We start from the raw sequence: 21837 nt of genomic DNA on the forward strand, positions 1-21837 counted from the left end.
CGGGGGGTAGAGTACTGATTACCCTTGGTGACCAAGATATAGACCTGTCCCCATCATTTGTCATCTTCTTGTCCACCCGCGATCCAACTGTAAGCAGAGGCACTTCACGTATAAAAGTGTGGCGGTATTGGGAGTTAACAGCCGAAGTGACAAAGCAGACTGTGCTGTCACCCCTTTTGGCAGGTCGAGTTCCCACCAGATCTCTGCTCCCGGGTCACGTTTGTCAACTTCACAGTCACTCGAAGCAGTTTACAAAGCCAGTGTCTAAATGAAGTACTTAAAGCAGAGAGACCCGACGTGGACGAAAAACGTTCCGATCTTCTTAAACTTCAAGGTACGTTTCTGGATCTGTGGCTTTCAGATCCAGGGGCAGGTGAGGAGGTTGGACTTCTAAGGCACTGGGAGGTTTCCAGGTTGTGACAGACTCTTCAGAGAGCTTTCCTTGTGAGAGAAGGTAAGTACTCCGGCAAACTCAGGCTGTTTCCATCACTGAAGGAGAATTTCAGCTGCGTTTACGTCAGCTGGAGAAGTCTCTGCTGCAAGCTCTGAACGAGGTGAAAGGGCGCATTTTGGATGACGACACGATCATAACAACTCTGGAGAACCTCAAGAGGGAAGCGGCCGAGGTGACAAGGAAAGTCGAGGAGACCGACATCGTGATGCAGGAAGTGGAGACCGTGTCCCAGCAGTACCTGCCGCTGTCCACCGCCTGCAGCAGCATCTACTTCACCATGGAGGCTCTGAAGCAGGTGACTGCGGCGGGCAGCAGGGGCCAGGCGGGGCCCGTGGCGCTGCGCCCCGCGGGTGCTAACGGTCGTCGTCCTGGCCCCTCAGATACACTTCCTGTACCAGTACTCCCTCCAGTTCTTCCTGGACATCTATCACAACGTCCTGTACGAGAACCCGAACCTGAAGGGCGTCACGGACCACACACAGCGCCTCTCCAGCATAACGAAGGACCTATTCCAGGTGTGGCGCCGGCACGTGGCGGTTTCCCCGGGGGGAAATGCAGATGCGATCCCTCAGAAGCAACAGCATTTCCTGCTTCTGTGCCCAGGTGGCGTTCAACCGGGTGGCCAGGGGCATGCTGCACCAGGACCACATCACCTTCGCCATGCTGCTGGCGAGAATCAAACTGAAGGGCACGATTGGGTAAGGCCGGGCGCCCCGCCTCACCTCCCTCCTGGACGACGGCGTTCTGTAGGTGCCGACAGGCGTTCGACGTTAGGATGTGTTCTTGTTTTCTCTAAGTCATTACTGCTCTTTTAGTGACAGCAGAAATGAACCTAAAAGACCCAGCTAGCCCATCGCCTCCTTTGCAGGGAGCCCACCTACGAGGCCGAGTTCCAGCACTTCCTGAGAGGGAAGGAGATCGTGCTGAGTGCCGGCTCGACGCCCGAGATCCGGGGCCTAACCGTGGAGCAGGCGGAAGCAGTTGTGAGGCTGAGCTGTCTCCCTGCATTTAAAGATCTGATCGCAAAGGTTCAGGCCGACGAGGTGGGTGTTCCAGACGTGCCTGTCCCCAGGAAATTGGCAGTGAGGGAGTGCGTGTGTCGTGGCAAACCCAGAAACATGTTCATGCGCTTATCAAATGTCTGGTAGGCCAGGCCCAGCCTGTGCCCACCGAGATGGCCTGCCCACGGTGACACTCCCGCTGTCTCTCCACAGCAGTTCAGCATCTGGCTGGACAGCAGCTCCCCAGAGCAGACAGTGCCGTACCTCTGGAGCGAAGACACGCCTGCAAGTAAGCCCCGGTCAGGCCTCCTTGCTTTCATTCCGGACCTAAATGTCCGGTTGGGTTTTGGTGCTTGAAGAAGGGACGCTGCCCCCAGATAGTCCCTGGTTCCTAAAAGAAATATTCCAGCGTTAAAACTTGAGGAGTTAGCTTAGAAGTAGGAGAGCAAAAAATTCCTAATTCCTGTTCCAACTCACTCTTAAAGACCAAAAGAAACAGGAAGGCCTTTGCCCACCGTAGGGAGAGATGGGCTGTTTTGAGTGTGTCACCCGAGGCCCTGGGCCAGCCGGGCCCTGGAGGAGGCGGGTGAGCTCTACCCCGGCTGCGGGCCACCAGTGCTGGCGCTCCTGTGTGGTGGTCCTAGATTCTAGTGTCCCCTGCAGCGCACAGGTATCGGGTTCTTTTAACATCAGTAACTGGCACAGTACCCACAAGGAGACCGAAGCAGTCGCTGTCGTTGGTGTGTCCAGTGGGTTCACTGAGGGCACAGGGGGTGATGGCACTTCTCCTGGGGGCAGAGAAGAGCAGAGGTGGTGTCAAGATTCCTGAGGTTGTTCGATCTGAGTCTTAGACACTGTTCGCCAAGCCAGGCGGGGCACAGCTTGCAGCCTGAGCTGTCGCCAGCCCCCCTCCGCACGGTCTCATTTCAGCACCCATCGGGCAGGCCATCCACCGCCTGCTCCTGATCCAGGCTTTCCGCCCCGACCGCCTGCTGGCCATGGCCCACATGTTCGTCTCCACGAACCTCGGCGAGTCCTTCATGTCCATCATGGAGCAGCCACTCGACCTGACCCACATCGTGGACACAGAGGTGCGCCTCACCGCCCGGGCTCCCCTGGCCCCTGGCGGGTACCCACTGTCCTCTGGGACACTCTGACCTCCGACTTCTTCGTGTGCAGGTGAAGCCGAACACACCTGTCCTGATGTGCTCTGTGCCTGGTTACGATGCCAGCGGGCATGTCGAGGACCTCGCGGCTGAGCAGAACACACAGATCACCTCGATCGCAATCGGTAAGGGTGCCTGATCGCTCCCTGGGGCTGACGGCCCGCAGAGTTCATGGTGGGCACTGACTCCAGGCCTGCCGTGCTGACGCTAAGCTTTCTGGCTCCAGGCTCAGCAGAAGGCTTCAACCAAGCAGATAAGGCGATAAACACGGCGGTGAAGTCGGGCAGGTAGGCCGCTTTCGTCTGTTCAGAAACCTTGGCTGCTAAGAGCTCGACAGGAGACCGAGCTGGGCCGTGGCTCCCCCTCCCTCTGCTTACAGGTGGGTGATGCTGAAGAACGTCCACCTGGCGCCGGGGTGGCTGGTGCAGCTGGAGAAGAAGCTGCACTCCCTGCAGCCACACGCCTGCTTCCGACTCTTCCTCACCATGGAGATCAACCCCAAGGTGGGCGGGCAGCGGGGGGCTCCGCCTTGTGCCGTGTTCAGACGGCCGTGCACGGAGCTGAGCTGACGCACACAGCAAACCAGAGTGGTGACGGGCGCCGTGTCCCCCTCAGGTGCCTGTGAATCTGCTGCGCGCCGGCCGCATCTTCGTGTTCGAGCCGCCCCCGGGGGTGAAGGCCAACATGCTGAGGACATTCAGCAGCATCCCTGTGTCGCGGATATGCAAGGTAAAGGTGCACCCGGCACCAGACCAGGCGCACGTCTCTGTACCCCTAGAAACTCCAGCACGGCCGGCCATGCTGGGAGTTTTACTTAAGTGGAGGATACACGAACAGTGGCAGGTGGCAGGGCTGCGACAGGCTCCAGGCGAGCAGACACGCCCGCGGTAAAGCTCTAGCCACATCCCCTGTTTGTGTCCCGGACTAGGTGTCTGGAGCCCTCCGCTCCCCAGCACAGCACCAAGCAAAGGGCGAGGCTCGTAGTGGGAAGAGGGGTCCAGATACTGCACTGGACCGTTGAACAGCGTGGGCGCTAGGCGTGCCGACCTCCATGCTGTCAAAAACCCGCATGTAGCTTCGGACCACCCTGAAACTTTACAGCCGTCTCCCAGTATCTGCAGGGAGTGGTTCCAGGGCAGCCGCTCCCCCTGTGCATACCAGAATCCGTGGCTGCTCGCGTCCGCTCTGTAGTGGCGTAGATGAGTGCACGCAGTTGGCCCCCACGTCCACACGTGTGAACCAGGAGTACAGATGGCTGGCTGGGTGTGTCTTAAAAAGCCCTGCATGCGAGTAGATCCGGCCAGTCCAAACCCGTGCTATTCAAGGGGCAACTCTATTTTGTGCCAGAATGTACTTTTTTGGACATTTTTAGGAAAACTGTCCCCCGTGTAATTTTTTGCTGGCTGAACAGTTTATCTCAATGGTGTCATTGAGCCATGCCAAGCATCGGCATTGATGTGCTGCGCCCGAAGCCCTAGAGCTCAGGCAGTGCGGGGTCAGGATGTGGGAGGCTCTTTGTAGAGCTTCGATCCTGACGTAGGACTGTGCTGTCTCCCGGGATGGAAAGGGCGCTGCTTCCCGTTGACCCTGTGTGGGTTCCCTTCCCCCTCTAGTCTCCCAATGAGCGTGCTCGCCTGTACTTCTTGCTGGCCTGGTTCCACGCCGTCATCCAAGAACGCTTACGGTACGCGCCTCTGGGGTGGTCAAAGAAGTACGAATTTGGAGAGTCTGATCTGCGGTCAGCCTGCGACACCGTGGACACGTGGCTGGACGACACGGCAAAGGCAAGTGTGGGCCGTGCCTGGTCAGAGATGGAAGGGAAGCACTCAGAACCGCGGTGGTGGCGCATCGTGTGCTCGGCTCACACACACAGCCGCGGGGGGAGGGGACAGGTGGGAGGTGCGGAGACGGCGCGTGAGGGAGGGAGCCCGCGGGTGGAGAGCGGGCGTTCTGGCGCCCGCCCCACGCACACTAACCAGCCTCGCTCACCAGGGGAGGCAGAACATCTCGCCGGATAAGATCCCGTGGTCCGCTCTGAAGACCTTGATGGCCCAGTCTATCTACGGCGGGCGAGTGGACAATGAGTTCGACCAGCGTCTGCTCAACACTTTCCTGGAGCGCCTGTTCACAACGAAGAGCTTCGATAGTGAATTTAAGCTGGCCTGCAAGGTCGACGGGCACAAGGACATTCAGATGCCAGACGGCATCAGGTACGCCCCTGCCTCCCGTGACCGACACGGCTGCGGCACCAGGCCGTTTCCAGCATCGCCCGTGACCACGTTTCCCAACGTGCTGGTTTTGCAGGCGCGAGGAGTTCGTGCAGTGGGTGGAGCTGCTCCCCGACGCCCAGACGCCCTCCTGGCTGGGCCTGCCCAACAACGCCGAGAGGGTCCTCCTCACCACCCAGGGTGAGTGCCCCGACCCCCAGTCCCCCTCCCAGCGCGCCCCGCTCCTGGGGAGGCAGAGAGCAGAAGCAGCTCCCGTTGGGGTGTTTCCTGCAATATGGGCTCAGTTCTGGGCAAAAGCCTTGATGTTTACGTAAATGAGGTCTGGAAATCCCATTTAGGTTTTCATCCAACAGAAATAATCTCATTTTTTTTAGAATTGTGAAGTGTTTCGTACTAAGTGGTATTTTAAAACCATTACTCTATCAAAATAGGGTTTTTTTAGGAAAAAAAATTCTTTTTACTTGCAAGATTTTTATCAGTAAATCGTGTAATCCAGTCATCCTGAAAGTGGTTCCCAGAGCAGTAGTATTAACCTTACCCGGGAATTCTTAGACATGCAGATTCTCTGGCCTCAGCCCACACCCCCTGAATCAGAACTCTGTTAATAAGGCCTTGTGGGGCTGATGCACAGCCAGGTGTGAGAAGCACTGCTGTAGCCCAGACTGCCCTCAGCGGGACGCAGGCCTGGCTCACGCACTGGTTGCTAGGACGGAATCGAACCATTCGTGGCAGGCTGTCCGTTTAGCTCTGTGACAGGCACCCCAGCTGTGGGGCTGGCTTTCTGACCAGGGATGACCTAGAATGCATGCCAGTGAGGTGGTGGCAGCCCCATAGGTGACCAAAATGAGCAGTCGGGCTGGTCAGCAGCTGAGAGTTTGAGGCCTGGGTGCTAAGTTTGAGGTGGGGGTAGGAACAGTCTCACACAGAAGCACGTGCGGCCAGGCGCCACCTAAGGACAGGGCTGGCGCTGAGAAACGCATCTCTGAGGAGTTTCCTCGGGCGAATGTCACAGTGACCTCACGCGGCCGGGTAGCCTAGTCCGCTGCACGCCCAGGCTGTGTGTGCAGTCTGCTGCTCCTGGGCCACAAGCTCGTCAGCGTGTGTCTGTGTCAGCAACACAAGATTAAATAAAGCAGAGAGACGGGTAAACGTGAGGCGTGTGAGGCCGCTGCCAGCGAACAGGCGCCCTGTTCCACAGCAAAACTTTTTTACGTAAGTAGACAGAGTGAGTACACTCTGAAGTTACCACGCTGTACTTTTTATTAATATATGAACCAGCAACATGGTCATTTGCTGTCGTCCTCAAGCACCTGTCCTGTGCTTTCACGTGACTGTCAGCGCAGGAGGTTTACGCACCAGCAGCACCACCAACACGTGGTCAGTGCGTTGGCTGCCATGGGGACGACTACATCGCTAGGTGATGAGAAATTTTCAGCCGCATTATCATTTTACGGGACCGTCTCACTGACTGAAAGGTCTTGACACAGCATATGACTGTACTGAGATCATTTAGGGCAAGGGTCCCCCAAACCCAGGCCACAGACCAGTACTGCTCGGTGGCCTGTTAGGAACCGGGCCGCATGGCAGGAGGTAAGTGGCGGGCGAGCCAGTGAAGCTTTGCCTGTGTCTGCAGCCGCTCCCCAGCGCTGGCGTCACCGCCTCAGCTCTGCCTCAGATCACCAGTAATCAGATTCTCATACGGGCATCGGCCCCTGGTGCCACAAAGCTTGGGGATCGCGGATTTAGGGTATTAACACTGAGTGTCACCTGCTGTGACCCCAACCTGGTCCTTTCTCATGACAAGGGAATGGTTTGCAGGATTGGTCACTCACTATGTTCTAATAGCAACCGGGTCCTTGTGAATGCCCCCTCAATTCTCTGTGACTGGTGCCGGACCCCCGTCATGCCAGCTCTCTGCTACGGACAGACACCCTGCCCCATTTTAGAGCGGCCCTGAAGCCCAGGGCTAACAGGGCTGCCCGAGGTCACTGGCCCCGTGTGCGGAGGCCCCGAGGTTCACGCCCACGTGCCTCCTCAGCCCTGCCTCCAGGCAGCAGTGCTGCTCCCAGCTCGGGCCGGGACGGGTGCGGTCAGGCACACCAGGGTTTACACAGGTGGGCGCAGGCCTTTGAGGGGAGCAGGTGAGCGGGGTCCAGCCGGAAGTAGTGACAAGTTCACAGCACAGATGGCCTCCCTGCCTGAGCCCTCCCTCCCCCGCCCCCTCATCAGGCCATTCCAAAGCGGCCTCCCTCTCAGGCTGCTGGCCCAGGCCCACGGCCCTGGCTGGACCTGGTAGCAGGTGTTCTGGCCAGGCCGTTTCTGTGCTGCGGAAACACATGCTCACTCGGCACCTGGTGGGTAAACTCATCACGTGGCCTTTACGTCTCGATCTTCTTTCCCTCTGACCTCCCGCCCGTCCCGTCCTTCCATGCGCTGCTGGTGGGTTTGCGGCCCAGGTGTGGACATGATCAGCAAGATGCTGAAGATGCAGATGCTGGAGGACGAGGACGACCTGGCCTACGCCGAGGCCGAGAAGAAGGCGAGGCCCGACGCCACGTCAGACGGGCGCCCCGCCTGGATGAGGACGCTGCACACCACCGCCTCCAACTGGCTGCACCTCATCCCTCAGACGCTGAGCCACCTGAAACGGACGGTGGACAACATCAAGGTGGCTGTGCGGGGCGTGGGTGGGGCTGCCCCAGTGTCCAGGGGCTTGAGATGTTCTTAGCAAGATGGACGGGCAGACAGCTGTGCATAGTGTTTTCACATGGCAAGCACACGCCTGAACCCAGACGAGAGGGTTGACCCTCATTCAACTGGCCAGACATGGCCAAGGAGGTTGTGTGGCTTCGCGAAGCTAGCTTAATGACTCCCCAGAGAGTTGCCTGGGCTGTGTCCATCGGGCGGGGCCGCAGCAGGACTGCGACCAGCTTCATGCAAGGTCTGGGCCCAGCCCGTGCTCCGATGCAGCTGCGGGGACCGGCAGGGCTGTGACTTCCCCGGCTCCCAGCAGTTGGCGTCCTCGGCTTGCCCGATTCTCTTCTGCACTGGGGAAGGGGCCTCTTCTGAACCCCACCTTTCCCTCTGGCCGTCTCTTCGCACGATTTAGGATCCTCTGTTCAGATTTTTTGAGAGAGAAGTGAAGATGGGAGCGAGGTTGCTGCAGGACGTTCGCCAGGATCTTGCCGACGTCGTCCAAGTGTGTGAAGGGAAGAAGAAACAGACCAACTACCTGCGCACGCTCATCAACGAGCTGGTGAAAGGTGCTGGGCCGCTGCTCTGGGCCGGAGCACAGCGCGGGGTGGCCCGGTCCTCAGCCCCTCGCTGCAGCTGCGCCTCATGCACAGCCGGGGCCCTCGCCTCAGGGCAGGCTTGGAAATTCCTGACAGGATTTCTTTTCCTTTTATACTGGCTCACTGAACATTTATTAAAATCTTTATGCCGTGTCTGCAGTTTTGGGGGGATTAGGACAGAGAAAAGGTGGGCGACCTGAGTCCAAAAACACGGGGCAGCCCCACGTGTCTCCCTTTGGCCCCAGAGCCTGAATGGCCAGTGACAGAGACTCGCTGGGTAGAGCTGGGCTGCGGTGTACTTGGGGTGACTGTGGTCCTGTTGGAGCAGATGCAGAGGTGATGGCGGCCCTTCCGGGCGCACGAGCTACAGCTGTGAGGTGGCAGGGCATGCGCGTGGGGCACTCTTGGGACACCCAGTCTGCATCAGGGACTTGGAACTGACGCCAGCCTGGACCTTCTCACCCACAGGCATCTTGCCTCGGAGCTGGTCCCACTACACGGTGCCCGCGGGCATGACCGTCATCCAGTGGGTGTCCGACTTCAGCGAGAGGATCAAACAGCTACAGAACATCTCACTGGCAGCTGCATCTGGCGGCGCCAAGGAGCTAAAGGTGGTGACAGCCGCTCCTGAGCAGCCTGGGGGTTTGGGAGGAACAGCAGCCGAGCAGCTGGGGCGGGGGACAGGCAGGGGCCGAGTTGATCTGGGGGAGCAGGCGGGCTCGCTCCTAACCAGGCTGCTTCTTCCCACAGAACATCCACGTGTGTCTGGGCGGCCTGTTTGTGCCTGAGGCATATATCACTGCCACCAGGCAGTACGTGGCCCAGGCCAACAGCTGGTCCCTGGAGGAGCTCTGCCTGGAGGTCAATGTCACCACCTCACAGAGTGCCACCCTCGATGCCTGCAGCTTTGGCGTCACAGGTGAGTGGTGTGTGTGTAGACCCAGCCCACCGTCTTGGCTTCTCTCAAGTTCCCCGCAGCTGCACTGGCCTCCAGCTTGGCCAGCTCACCTGCTCGCGGGTGCCTGGTGGTCCTTGGACGGTGATCCCACCTAAGGTGTGTGGGGAGGTCGGCTGCCCAGGAGCCAGAGCTGTGCCGTTTGTCAGCGCCAGCGTCCTGTGGCCAGTGGGTTTGCAGAGCTGTTCCCGCTCCTGACCGGTCAACTTCCCCCTCCAGGTCTGAAGCTGCAGGGAGCCACGTGCAGTAACAACAAGCTCTCGCTCTGCAACGCCATCTCCACCGTCCTCCCGCTGACGCAGCTGCGCTGGGTCAGGCAGACCAACGCCGAGAGGAAGGCCAGCGTGGTAAGCGGCGGGCACCACATCAGTACCGGGGCGACGTCCCCTCCCGTTTCCCTGGGGACTTCTTCCTGTAACTAGGAATCAGCTACCTCAGGGAGAAACCCACCCACGTCCCTCTGCAGTAAAGCCCTGTGTCGCCACGGCCACCTTCAGCCATCCTGTGGCCGGGTTCTCGTTCTTCCCTAACCCACCAGTGAGCCCTCTGCCTTTCCTCGTAGGTGACCCTGCCCGTCTACCTGAACTTCACGCGTGCAGACCTCATCTCCACGGTGGACTTCGAAATCGCCACCAAGGAGGACCCGCGCAGCTTCTACGAGCGCGGCGTCGCTGTCCTCTGCACGGAGTGACCGGGCTTCCCCAGGTCCCCGTTCCGTGCTGGCTAAATGCTCCATTTAACATTGACTCGTTATCAGAACGTTTGCAGGGTGTGCACTTGTCCCAGGAAAGTCGTCGGTTTGAGGTTGGCGGAACGTGGACGAGGCCCGACACCTGGACTGGTGGGAACTGGCGGGCTCCACACACGTGTTCGCGGGTTGATCGCATGGCTCGTTTTATGAAATAAAACACTAAGCATGAGCCGGCCCCTCCTCTTCCGTCCAGGCGCTGGTCCCAGGATCCTGCTGGGTCGTGAGCGCCTTGGGCACTAGGGCAGCTCAGCTCCAGCTTGGGGAGCCCACTCAGGGCCACGGGACCAGCCAGATGTGCCCAGAAAGCTCAATACCTTAGCTCGTGCAGCCCCTCGTAGTGGAGCCTGGCAGTGTTCTGTGTCACAGGTGAGGGCGCCGACACCGTCATCGGGCTCTGTCACCCGTCTGTCTCCTCCCTGGCCCCTTCATTCCACAGCTCCTAGGGTGGCAGGAAGCAGAGCAGGCAGTAGGCTGTGTGGTTGCGTGGGACATGGAGGGTGACAGGCATGGTGGCTTCTGGCCTTTCCTGCCCTGCAAGAGATCTGGGATGATTGAGTCCAGGCCTCAGGCTGTGATAAAACCTGTTCTTCCTGCTGGTGGCCACCAGGACCGGCCACCGGCCACCATGTGAACTGTTCTGGGCCACCAGCAGAGTGGTGGCCTGAGGCCTGACTGGATATTCAGGCCCTGCCTCCGAACCCCAAAGGCTCCCGTGAGCTGCCGGCTCCAGCTGTCCCCCAGCCTGAGACTTGGACTCAGAGCCGGCTCCTCACCCGCTTCTCGAACGTCCCACCAGGGGTCCCTAGGTGGCTGACTGCAGTCCAAAGTTGTATTCCATTGAAAATTGGGGCCTATTTTAAATGTTTTTCTCTGAACCAATAAATAAGGATTCTCAGGTTTTCTACAGTGGGGGTGCTGGACAGTGCTGCATGTGGTCCCCTGAGAAGAACTAGGATCAAGTGATGATGGGGAGTTCCACAGAGACCCCACCATGGGCGAGGGCTCCGGCCCAGCCCTCCCGAGCCCCCCCCACTTACAGGCAAAGGTTCCACACAGGAAGGGCGTATCCTGTGAGCCCAGAGGCCCAGCTGGGAGGGAACGCAGAGCAGAGCAGCCCCCAATGAGGCTGGGGCCTGGACGCCTGCCCGAGGGCAACAAGCAGAAGCAGCTCGGCCACCCGCTGAGGTCGGGGTCCAGGATTGGAGCTCCCCCTTCAAGAGCTGCTGTGTGGGCCCCACGAGGAGTGCCCAGGGCACCTACTTGCTGCCTCTAGACCTAACACCCCAGGTGACCAATGCCCAGGGCAGGCTCCTTGAGCCCCATCCCCACACCCTGGGCCTAGGCGTCCCCCACCTCTGGGGCCATCCACTCGCCCTGTAGTTGAAGGGCCAGGCTGGACAGGGGCCACAGCCCTGCTTACCTGCAGAGCTGGCAGAAAGGGGCCCAGAGCACCCGCCCAAGGGGCCAGCCCACCGCCCCCAGCACCCACGCCCTCATGGGGGAGAGGCGCCCCGCCCCCCAGGAGGGACAAATGGTTCTTCGGGTGCATTCCCTTTTATTGGCACTCGGGACAGTGGCCACAGCAGAGGGACTCAGCCACCTGGCGCTGACACCAACTCCATTCAGGTGCTCCATCGTTCTTGCCTACAAGAGGGAGGAGCTGGTGGAAGCGGGGGATGCACAGAGGGCACTGCCCCCCCCGTTATCACGTGGTGCTAAGTCCCGACCATGGCCACACCCACCAACCAAGCGGTGTGACTGAGCAAGACGACGACGCTGTCTGCGTCTGTCAGTGTGAGCCCCGCCCCCCATCGGTCCTCACCGCGCCGGCACCCCCTTCCCGAGCTGGCCGCTCACCTGGCACTAGGCCGCACGCCGCTTCTTCCTCTTACTTTTTTCAGGCTCTGTGAGTAAAAGTTCCAGTTTCCTCTTGGACAGTGAGAGCTTGGGTCCCTTGTCCCTCTCATTCCCAAGTCTGGGTGGTGGCCGTGACACTCTGGCTCTGCCCTGTGCGCGTCTGCCAGTCTCAGGGGGCCCCACGGCAGAGAGGAGGGGCGCGCGGTCTTCCTCCATCATTCTCGAGTCCTCTGGAGACCCAGAGAGCCGGGCCGCCCACGCTCGCGCCTCGGGGCTGCCGGCCTCCGCGGGCTGCATGTCCACGTCGTCGGCCTCCAGGACGGCGGCGCCCCCGCCGGCAGCTCTCGTGGGGAGGTCTGGCGTTCTCGAGGGAGGGTCTTCTAGGTGAAACTCTGGACCGCTGGACTTGTGGCAAGGCTGGTTAGAGGCCACAGCACACGGAGGACAGGTGCAGGCGCCGGCGGAATGCCTGGGCCCATCTTCTGAATCGTCATAGGGATCTAAAAACTGACGCCGCAGTGTGAGCTGTTAGTTCCCCGCAGTGGGCCCCACAGGACGCACATTATCTGCTCAGGTTACTTCTTCCATCACTGATGTTAGTCTGCCTTGCAACTACATCCTTTAATACAGGGGTCCCCAACCCCCAGGCCACAGAACCGGGGCCGCACGGCAGATGCGCAGCAGAAACCGAGGGAAGCTCCAAAGGTATCTGCGGCTGCTCCCCAGTGCTGGCATCACCGCCTCAGCTCCCCCTGAGATCACCAGGCATGAGATTCTCAAAGGAGCACCGGGCCCTGGTGCCACAAAGGTTGGGGACCACTATTTTAAAATGCATTCGACAAATATCCCATGGCACTCAAAAAGCCTCAGGGTCCACTGGCGCTGGGGGTCCAGCCTGAGCCCCGTCATTTAAAGGGCTCCAGGTACAGGCCTGGCTGGCTCATCCACGCCACCCAGCCCAGCCCCAGCTGTGCGACGCCATTCCCTCCCAATGTCCCCTCCAAGGCACCGTGTCCCTGGTAGACAAACTCAGCCCTGTTCTGTTCCCCGAGCAGGCCTGTGCAGACGCCGTCGTCCCTCCCACAAGGCAGCCAAAAGACGTTGAAACAAGCACTTAATCCAATCGCTCCGTTTCCAAAGGCCTGTTCTCAGATGCAGGGCAGCCGCCGCCTGACCCCTGACCCCTGACCACTGGCGGCAGGAGGCTCTGGAGTTTCTGGCCATCTACTAACACCCTTCTCACCCGGCCTCTGTGCCTGTCACCTTCCCACCTCAGTGCTCTTGGCCGAGTGGCTCTGCAGTGATGGTACCCACAGAAAGCCTAAGTCCCTGTGGCCAAGCACGGTCCCCTCCCACGCCAAGGCCCATGAGCCGCATCTTCGATCTCCCTCCAGCGCTGTGTCGAGACATCCCTCCAAACACGCTAAGACTCGGCCCTGCGAGGCCGGGACTCAAGCAGTTGACAGACACTGCATGTACCCCGTGTCCCCCTCCTCGCTGGGCGACACACCCAGGGAGGACCCACAGGGCCCCCCGTGGGTAGTGAAAACCCCCGAGAGCACTCACTTCCTCTTTGGACAGTTGACATATATTCCAAAAAAAAGGTAAACATGGAAATAGTTAAACGCCATAATCTATAGGCAACTGTAATTGTTTTAGATTCAGAAAATGGTCGGAACTGTAGAATTCACAAAGCCGGAAGCCACTGTGTGACCCCACCACACACACACAGAGCAGTTAGCATCCCCCCAGACGGAGCGTGGGGGTGGGCTGCGACATTTATTCACTCAGTTTGAAGAATGACTTCACGGCTCACACACCTGCTCTTTGATGTTACCTCACGTCTTAAAACCTCTGAGACCAGGTACTAACTACACCTCATCGGATTATTGAGATTGATTTTAATTTTGAGACTCATTTTGAAATTGACTAATTGCAAACTGATGGTCTCCTCAATCTTCCAGGCAAACCACTGATTCTTTCTCTTATTTAAAAAAAAATTTGAAAGAGAAAAAAGAATTTAAACATCAAAGTGCATTTTTCCCCCAAAATCCGGTACCACCACTGTGGAGAAAAAGAGTCCACACAGCAGGCCTGGGACCGCACTCCCTAGAAAGATCTGCTGACAAGGCTGGCCCCTGGGGACCTGGACATGGGGAGGGCTCCTGCCACTCCCTGCCTGAGAGTGGCCACTGGCTCATGCCACAACTTACCTCTCTCCAGATTCCAGCAACAAAGTCCATGTGGCTCTTGCTGTGACTGGCCTGGGGAGAAAAGGCTTAAATAATCCTTTCTGTCGAGGGGGACAGCAGCTTCGTGTTCGAAGGCAAGACAACAAGCGTGCCCACTGCCCACGCCAGCGGTCTCTGCCACACCGGACGCCCGGGGGATGGTGGCCCCGGCAGGTAGGGCGTGACAGAAGCTTCTCCTCGGAGCCTGAGCAGAGGCAGAGGTCTGGTTTGAAGGACTCGAATGCAGACCAAGAGGCCTGCAAACGGGGAAAGCAGAACCAGGAACGCAGCCGGGAGACGGCGCGTGCGGGAGGCAAAGTGACCGTTGACCCTGCACGGCCCCCGGCCCCTGTTCTGGACCCAAAGCCGGAACACTGTGGACGACACTAGGTCATCCATCCTGACCCCTTTGTTCATGGACCCAGATGTGGCCAGGCCTGGCTCAGGGCTCCCGGGGAGAACCCGGGCTGGCGTCCGATATCTAGAACGCTCCCCACAGCCCCAGGCTGCCAGGAAAAGCAACTCTTCTGTTTTTTTCTCGATTGAAAGAAAGACCCCCAAAGGACAGGAATTCAAATCAAACACCTCTAATTTGGGGAAGAGAGAAAATGACCTGTAAGGGTGACGCCAGGGACCCCTGAGAACTCTCTCCGTGGGGCTTCTGGTCACAGGCACCCAGGGCCCCTCCCCCGTCCGGCCGCACCCCAGCGGGAGGGGAAGGCTGCCCGCGGGAAGCACCTTGAAGCGATGGAGTGTGTTCCTCTGCCTCTTCTGGAAGCCGGCCCGGGTGCCCGTCACACTGAACGCCGCCCTGATGCAGCCGGGCCGGCTGTACCTCAGACCAAGCATGGCTCGGGCGGTCCGGCACGGACGTCTCACTTAACTGGACACATCGAGTTCACGGGGACAAAGCACAAGGCAGTGGTTACGGGGGTGGGCGGGGCTGCCCACGTGAGAACAGAACTTCCTGGAGCCATGGACCAGTTCTGTCTGCCCCACAGGCCGCGTCTGCCACAGTCAGAGCCGTGCGCCCCGAGGGGCGAGCTTTACCGTAAGCGATACCCCAGGAAGACCGCTCTAGGGCGTTTTCAAAAATCTTTCTCGTTAAAACCCACAGGCAGGTGCTGGCGTGGGCGTGTAGCCCAGATCGATCATCCTGCAGTGGGGGGGCCCCTCTGCTCCCAGATGCTGTGTCATCAAAGCCCATAGAAAATGTCACACGTCCATGGACACCGAGAGTTCTAGACCATTACAGTGGCGGGCGGAGCACCACCTAGCTCAAATGTCCTCCCCACTCTGCTTGTTAATGGAGAAGAAATTTTAAGCCCAGGCTGGGGACTGACTCCCTCAAGGTGACAAATTCTGAGAGCCTTTCCTAAGAAGTTTAAAGTTTTTAAAGATAGTTTAAAAAAAAAAAGCCATAACTTCCCCGGCCCCCAAAGAACAGAGAGAAAATCTACTCTATAAATAAATAAATAGATAAATCTGAGAGAAGCAGAGATACAAACCTGCTTGGAGTCTCATGTCACTTGCTTTCCTCGAAAGTCCGGAGAAGGCACCGCTGGACCCTGCTGGAAAGGATGTCCATTAGGAGCAGCAACACGAGCCAGGGACTCGCCGTGACAAGTTCGGCTTCCCACGCCAGCTCCCTAAAACGCCAGCTCTCAAGCTTGCAAAGCGAAAGCTCAGAGAAATGGGAATGCGACGAGCCAGCCCAGCCCGAGTGTCCCCACTGTGCCCAACACACATCCGCAAGTGAGAAGCCACCCTCTCCTGCTCCAGGCGGAAGTCCTTGACCCCAAAAGGGGACAGCTGGGCCAAGGCCACTGGCTAAGGAGCTGAAAACTCCCGGTTAGCCTCAGGGCCTCGCTTTTCAGGGGACACACGGGAGCAGGAAGCAGGGTGAGCCCGTGAGGTGGATGCTCCAGCTGGGAGGCCCTTCTGCTGTATGTCTGACGTTTTCCTGAAGAGTTTAGGTGTCATCCCCTCTGCCTGAGAGCCACCAAATCTCTCCCTCCAAGCAAGTCCTTCCTGAAGCCCTCACCCCAAGTGCCCACCGCCCGCCTGGCATCCGTCCACGCACACGCGGGCACATGCGCGCACACACACGTGTTCACATGCCCCGCACCCACGTCATCCGGTCCAAGGCTCCACCCGCCACCCCCAGTGACCCATTTCCACCTCCCAGCTCCGCACCCCCGAGCCCACTGCCCAGCCTCCTCTGGGGTCTCCAGTAGGTTCTTCCAGCCTCGCTTGTCCAAGATCTGCTCTCATGGAGCCGCCACTTCAGCGGGGTGACACCTGCCTCCTGCGGCTCAGGCTTGAAACGCCTGGCGTTGCCTTCACCCCTCTTTCTTCCAAACCCCACATCTGGCCGATCAGCCAGTGTCGACTCGACCTTCCAAGTATGTCCGGAATTCACTTCTCTCCATTTCCACGGCCGGGGCCCCAAGCCCAGCCATTCTCACCTGTCTCCCAAGTGCCAGCCCTGCCCCGAGCCCTGCCCTCGTCCTCAGCCCCCAGCAGCACTGAGGAAGCGAAGCTGGAAGCACGCAGCAGCCCTCAGAGGAGGCCCGGGCCCTGGCTGCGCCCAGAGGCCTCAGCAGACAAGCCCACCCGCCCCTCCCCGGAGCACCGGGGCTCCCGAAGGGTTCGGCCGCCCTTGACCAGCATGCGGCTGTCCCCTCACTTCCATCCTGTCCTTGCTCTAAGGCCACCCTCAGTGAGGCCTTCCAAGAGGCCCCTTATTGCACGTCAACCTCCCCCACTCTCACACTGCCATCCCACATGCAAGTGCACACACACACGTACACACACGCACACGCACGCGCACACACACACGCACGCACGCACTCCTCACACTGCTGTCTCACATGCAAGTGCACACACGTGCACACACACGCACACATGCGCACACACGCGCACACATGCACACACGCACACGCACGCACACGCACAAACACGCACACGTGCACACACACGCGCACGCACGCACACGCGCACGCGCACGCACACGCACACACGCACACGCGCGCACACGCGCACACATATTTTCTAACATTCTCCGTATTGTTGTCTGGACTCAGAGCACGCATACATGCACACACACGCGCGCAGACGCGCGCGCACAAACGCGCACACACACGCGCACACACACGCGCACACACACATTTTCTAACATTCTCCGTATTGTTGTCTGGACTCAAGCCCCACCACCTGGCCTCTGTGCTTCTTTGTCCACAGCTGCGTCCCCACGGCCTGGCATGGCGCTAAGCATGCAGTCAGTGCTCAAAAACTGTTTACTGGGTGGATGCGTGCATGCGCACATATTCTAGCTGGGTGCGTGCGTGCATGCGCACGTATTCTAGAGACCTTGCCTCCAATTTGTCCCAAGCCAAATGCATACCCCTCAAGGTGCACCCCTCCTTTCGCAGTCTCCACTGCAGCCACACGGGCTCCACCACCCTCCGAGACCGGAGCCAGAACCAAAAAGGTTCCACTGGAAATCGTATGGCTGGTAGGTCTGGAGCCAGACTTCCAGGGGCCAAACCTCAGGTGCACCACCGACCTGGCTGCGTGGCTGCAGGTGTATAAAGTAGCTTCCCGCAGCCTCGGTTTCCCTGGCGGTGCAAGGGGCAAACGACGAGGAGTCAGTGACGTGACACGTGGGGGTCAGCATGCTGCTCTGTACGCTGGTAATTACTTCACTGGCTACTCCGAGACAGACATGTCACTCACACAGCCCTCTCCACGCAGACCACCACCCAAGGGAGTCGGAAGGCTCGAACGGCACTCTGCCACGGGGAGAGTGACATTTAAATCAGAGCGTCACCCTCCACGGAGGTGGTGGGAGTCTGCACGCCACACACAGTGTGTTTCCTATCTGATGGGAGGGTCTTGTCCAAAATCCTCTCAGGAGGCCCTGTGTGGCGGGGTGAATGGCGGTCCCCCAAAAATATATGTCTACACCGTCACCCCCAGAACTGTGCCTGTGGCCTTATTCAGAAAGAGTCTTTGCAGATGTGATCGCGTTAAGGATCTCGCGATGAAGTCATCCTGGATTTGGGACGGGCCCTAAGTCCAGTGACAGGTGTCCTGGTTCACAGGAAGGAGATGTGAAGCCCGCGGGTACAGCGGGAGGTGGAGGGAACAGAAGGCAGAAACGGGAGTGAGGTGACCACAAGCCAAGGGACGCCAGGCGCGGCCGGCAGCCTCCAGAAGCTGGACGCCAGGCGTGGCCGGCAGCCTCCAGAAGCTGGAGAGGGGCCTGGGACAGGTTGTCCCTCAGCCTCCGAGGGAGCCGGCCAGCCCCTGATCTCAGACTCCCAGCCTCGGGGCCGTGAGAGAACATAGGCGCCCTGCCCAGCGCCAGTGCTGGCAGTCTAGGAAAATGGCACCATCTTAAAGAATTCCGTTCCTTTCGTTTGCACTTTAAAAGAACGAGAGCAGATGGTGTGCTGTTTACTCGGGGAGGAGCAGGAGAGACGCCAGGCTGGGCGGAGGAACCTGTAGCCACACCTCTAAGCACCAAAGATGGGCGAAGGACCAGGCTAGATACAAAATCATCCTGAATGCAATTTTGGTCACCAGAATGCCAATCATTTAAAGTGACACTATTTTCAACACGTGGGGAGAAATACTAGGACTGGTAGGGAACACAGAGAAAAAGAAAAAAAAGTTAGGGTGGAATGGTATAGGTCCATTTTTTAAAAGGTATTATCCTTCCATGTTATATTTGAGTCTTATAATGCAGTATAGATGAATATATATCAAACATATATGGAGAGCATCATTATACTATACAAAACAGTCCCAGCCCCACCCCCACCTGAGAAAAATCATTTTCATAGACTGACCTCACAGGTGTCAGGAAGTCATAACCTGACAACCTGAGGCTTTAAAATGGGAAAGTTAGGGAGCAGCAAACCAACTTCTGGCCAGTCTTTGGTTCAGCCCCCTGTCATCCTGACTCCACCCGCTGTCATCCTGTCATCCTGGCTCCACCCCTTCCATCCTGGCCCCACCCCTTCATCCTGGCCCCACTCCTTCCATCCTGGCTCCACTCCTTCCATCCTGGCTCCACCCCCTTCCATCCTGGTCCCGCTCCCCTGCCCATCCATCTCCCAACTTCACGCAGCTGTGGTTATGAAGCAGGAAGATGAAAAGCCCAATGGCAAAACAGAAACGGAAGACAAGAGAGTGCATTCATCTCCTGGCGCCTTCCGGCATCTTTTGCAGGTTAAATGCACCAGATGGGAAAGGATCGATGTGGTAATTTGAAATTTGTTAAAAGTTGAACACTTGGCAAATTTTCCTAATAAAGCTTTATAGTAAAAATTTATTTGAAATAATACAAATTAAAGGCTTGCCAACAAGGCAGGAAGAGGAAAAAGATGATGGGTCAGGACCTTCCCCAAACAGTCCCAAACCCCAGGGACCAGGGTGGCCTCCTGGCTCCAGGGGAGGGAGGGCGTGGCCCGGGGCCTGAGAAACAGGATCCCCCTACTTTATCCCCCCTACCCCTGGAGCCAAGCCTGGGAGGAGCAGCCCTGGGGGACAAGCCGGCTCCCCAGCCAGAGCCTGTCTGAAGGTTCCTACCTGGTGTCACGGAGTGTCCAGCAGCAGGGGCTGCTAACGAGCGGTGGAGGTGATGTCCAGAGAGCCTGCTGCTGAGGGGAGAGGAGCTGGGAGAGAGACACGTGGCCTAGAGGGAGGAGGAGGGTATCAGCAGATGCAACCCTGTCCTTCCACAAAGACCGGCTTAGCAAATCTACCCTCGAGACCCGGAGAACGGGAGAAAAAAGACCGTGAGCCGCCTTTCCTCTGCAAAGTTCCCACCCCCATGGGAAGAGGAAATGTGGGGGCAGGAAACCCGGAACAGGGGACCCTAAGCAGACCTCTAAGTCGATGTCAGTGTGCAACTAACTCAATTTTGCATTTCCTCTTTAAAGGGAAAACACATTTAAAAAGTTCCCTTAACAACATTCGTCAACTAGCCGACAGTTCCAGTTTAGAACAGACATCCTTTCCTTGCGATCCAATTTGTTCTGGAAGGTTTCTCAAACTCCTCTTCCCTCAGAGTGGTTTCTAAGAGGATTAGCTTTACTGCAGTGTAGACACAAAACGGCCCGTCCTGTCACGGGGAGCCGGATCTTTATTTTTCTACCCACTTGAACCTAAGATCTGGTTCAGCCTGCAAACATCTGAGCGCAGGAAGCCCCATGAGAGCGCGTTTTCAAGGACGCTACCCCCTCCCTGTGTGCACACATATGCGCAGACACATGCACACGTGTGCATGCACATGTGCACGCGCACACACACACTCTGTGCCTTTCAGACGCACTTGTAACAAGAACCCATCCTGATGTGAACACCTCCTGCTTTTTTGAACTCAGATATAACAAATTAAAAAGGAATGACGGTGGATTTTTTCCCCATTTTGCAATGTCCTGTCCCTCTGCCACCTGAAAAAAAAAGGTCAAGCATTGGAACTCCTGTTCAAGATAACGCTGACCAAGCAGAGGGGGAACGCGGCCCGATGAGGCCCCTTCTCGCCTCACCTGGTGTCTGTGAGCTGGCCTCTCCAAAGCTCCTGGGCTCCCAGCAGAATCCATCAGATCACAGAGTTCTACAGCCGAGAAAGAAGAACCCCCTTCAGGCCAAAGGAATCCACAGGACGCATGGGCAAAGGCGGGGAGGAGAGAGGGGGTCATGGGCAAAGGCGGGGGGCGTTTCTAATTTTAAAACACTTTTCCTTAGATGAAAACAGGTTAAAATATTTGGGAGAAATACTGTGTAATTTTGCATGCAGATGCTAATTAACCTCAGGTTAATTCTCAGGCATGTTAGAATTCTCCTGTGGTTTTGGGGGGGCCCGCACTTCCCAAGCACAGGCTGGATCAGCCCCCAGGCCACCGTCCCTTACCATGGGCGAGCTGGCCCAGGCTACCCCATGATAGAAGCTGGCTGGGGGGTGCCCCTTTTCAATCCCTCACTCTCCATGCCTGGGGGAAATGTAGGAACCCCCATATCTGTCCCACCTCACACCAGAGTCTCCCCCTGCAGGCTTGACTCCTGGGGGTAAAGATATTTCTCCACTGGGGTCAATAAAGGGGGAGGTTGTGTGGGTCTCAGAGGCAGGGATCTCAGCCCCAGAGGGCGGGTACCATCTTCACTCTGCATGACAGGGACCCCTCATTGGGGTGGGGATGTGGGGGCGGGGATGGCGGGTGATGTATTCAGTCTGGAAGGGCAGGGACCCCTCACCCTCTCGGGGGGCACTGTCCTCACTTCCACAGAGCAGGACCTCCCACGCGCGATCTGGGCTCTGCAGCCTCAGGCGGGCCCCTTCTTGCTGGAGGAGGCACCACCCCCTCCTCATATCTGGGCTCACGCGGCTTTAACGGAGCCCCGTGGGAACGGCAGCTGCGAGAGCAGGTGGCAGCACCCAGCGCCGGGCAGGCGCACCTGGCCTTGCACCTGGGCACCCACCTGCCGGAGACAGGGTAGGCAGCAGCCTCCCGGCTCCCTGAGAAGCAGCCGCCACCCAGCCTCCGAGGTGGCAAGGTCTTGGGGTGTGAGGGGGACTCCGAGTAGGGGCGTTGTCACTCAAGTTGGGGCCCAGAGTCTGCTCAGGTGAGGCCTGGGGAGATGTTCGTTCAGAGCAGCTGGGGTGGGAACGCAAGGGTCGGGGGCGCAGGGCACAGGCTGTCACCGACCGCACTTACCTTCTGAATGGCATGTCCATTTTGTGCCCAGAGTGACCGTCCCTGAGCCCAGAGGGAAGGTCTCGCGGGCCAGGCCTGTGTGACGTCACAGGGGTCTCCATGGCAACGAAGCACGCGGCTCGGGGAGCTCGGCCCCCGCTCCCGGTGCCGCCCGCGGGTGTCCGCAGCGCGGCG

At 58.5% G+C, this 21837-nt stretch overlaps 1 protein-coding gene and 1 long non-coding RNA gene across 3 annotated transcripts in view; one reads left to right on the top strand and one right to left on the bottom strand.

The window, feature by feature from the left end:
• DYNC1H1 (dynein cytoplasmic 1 heavy chain 1) overlaps positions 1–10017 on the top strand; it is a 66587-nt gene extending 56570 nt beyond the window's left edge. The window contains 21 exon segments of the mRNA XM_025042127.1: positions 1–89; positions 184–334; positions 496–749; positions 835–969; positions 1058–1152; positions 1323–1497; positions 1669–1744; positions 2386–2546; positions 2635–2746; positions 2848–2908; positions 3001–3124; positions 3237–3350; positions 4235–4405; positions 4614–4831; positions 4926–5029; positions 7306–7517; positions 7959–8112; positions 8611–8753; positions 8893–9061; positions 9317–9444; positions 9660–10017. The exon segment at positions 1–89 is cut by the window's left edge and continues 19 nt beyond it. Of these exon segments, the coding sequence (XP_024897895.1) occupies positions 1–89; positions 184–334; positions 496–749; positions 835–969; positions 1058–1152; positions 1323–1497; positions 1669–1744; positions 2386–2546; positions 2635–2746; positions 2848–2908; positions 3001–3124; positions 3237–3350; positions 4235–4405; positions 4614–4831; positions 4926–5029; positions 7306–7517; positions 7959–8112; positions 8611–8753; positions 8893–9061; positions 9317–9444; positions 9660–9788 (2975 nt within the window). The 3' untranslated portion in view covers positions 9789–10017.
• A 4613-nt stretch (positions 10018–14630) lies between these two features.
• Positions 14631–21763, bottom strand: LOC112473694. Of its 2 annotated transcripts, none has more exons than XR_003044160.1 (5): positions 21664–21763; positions 20497–20564; positions 19535–19640; positions 15445–15504; positions 14631–14819 (listed from the first exon to the last, which is right to left on the bottom strand). It is a non-coding gene; the product is annotated as an uncharacterized LOC112473694 (long non-coding RNA). The 2 variants fall into 2 exon arrangements; XR_003044159.1 differs by having other exon boundaries at positions 15445–15507.
• Positions 21764–21837: the final 74 nt, after the last annotated feature.

Source organism: Pteropus alecto, unplaced genomic scaffold (assembly GCF_000325575.1).
Source record: "Pteropus alecto unplaced genomic scaffold, ASM32557v1 scaffold8, whole genome shotgun sequence".
Classification (NCBI taxonomy): domain Eukaryota; kingdom Metazoa; phylum Chordata; class Mammalia; order Chiroptera; family Pteropodidae; genus Pteropus; species Pteropus alecto.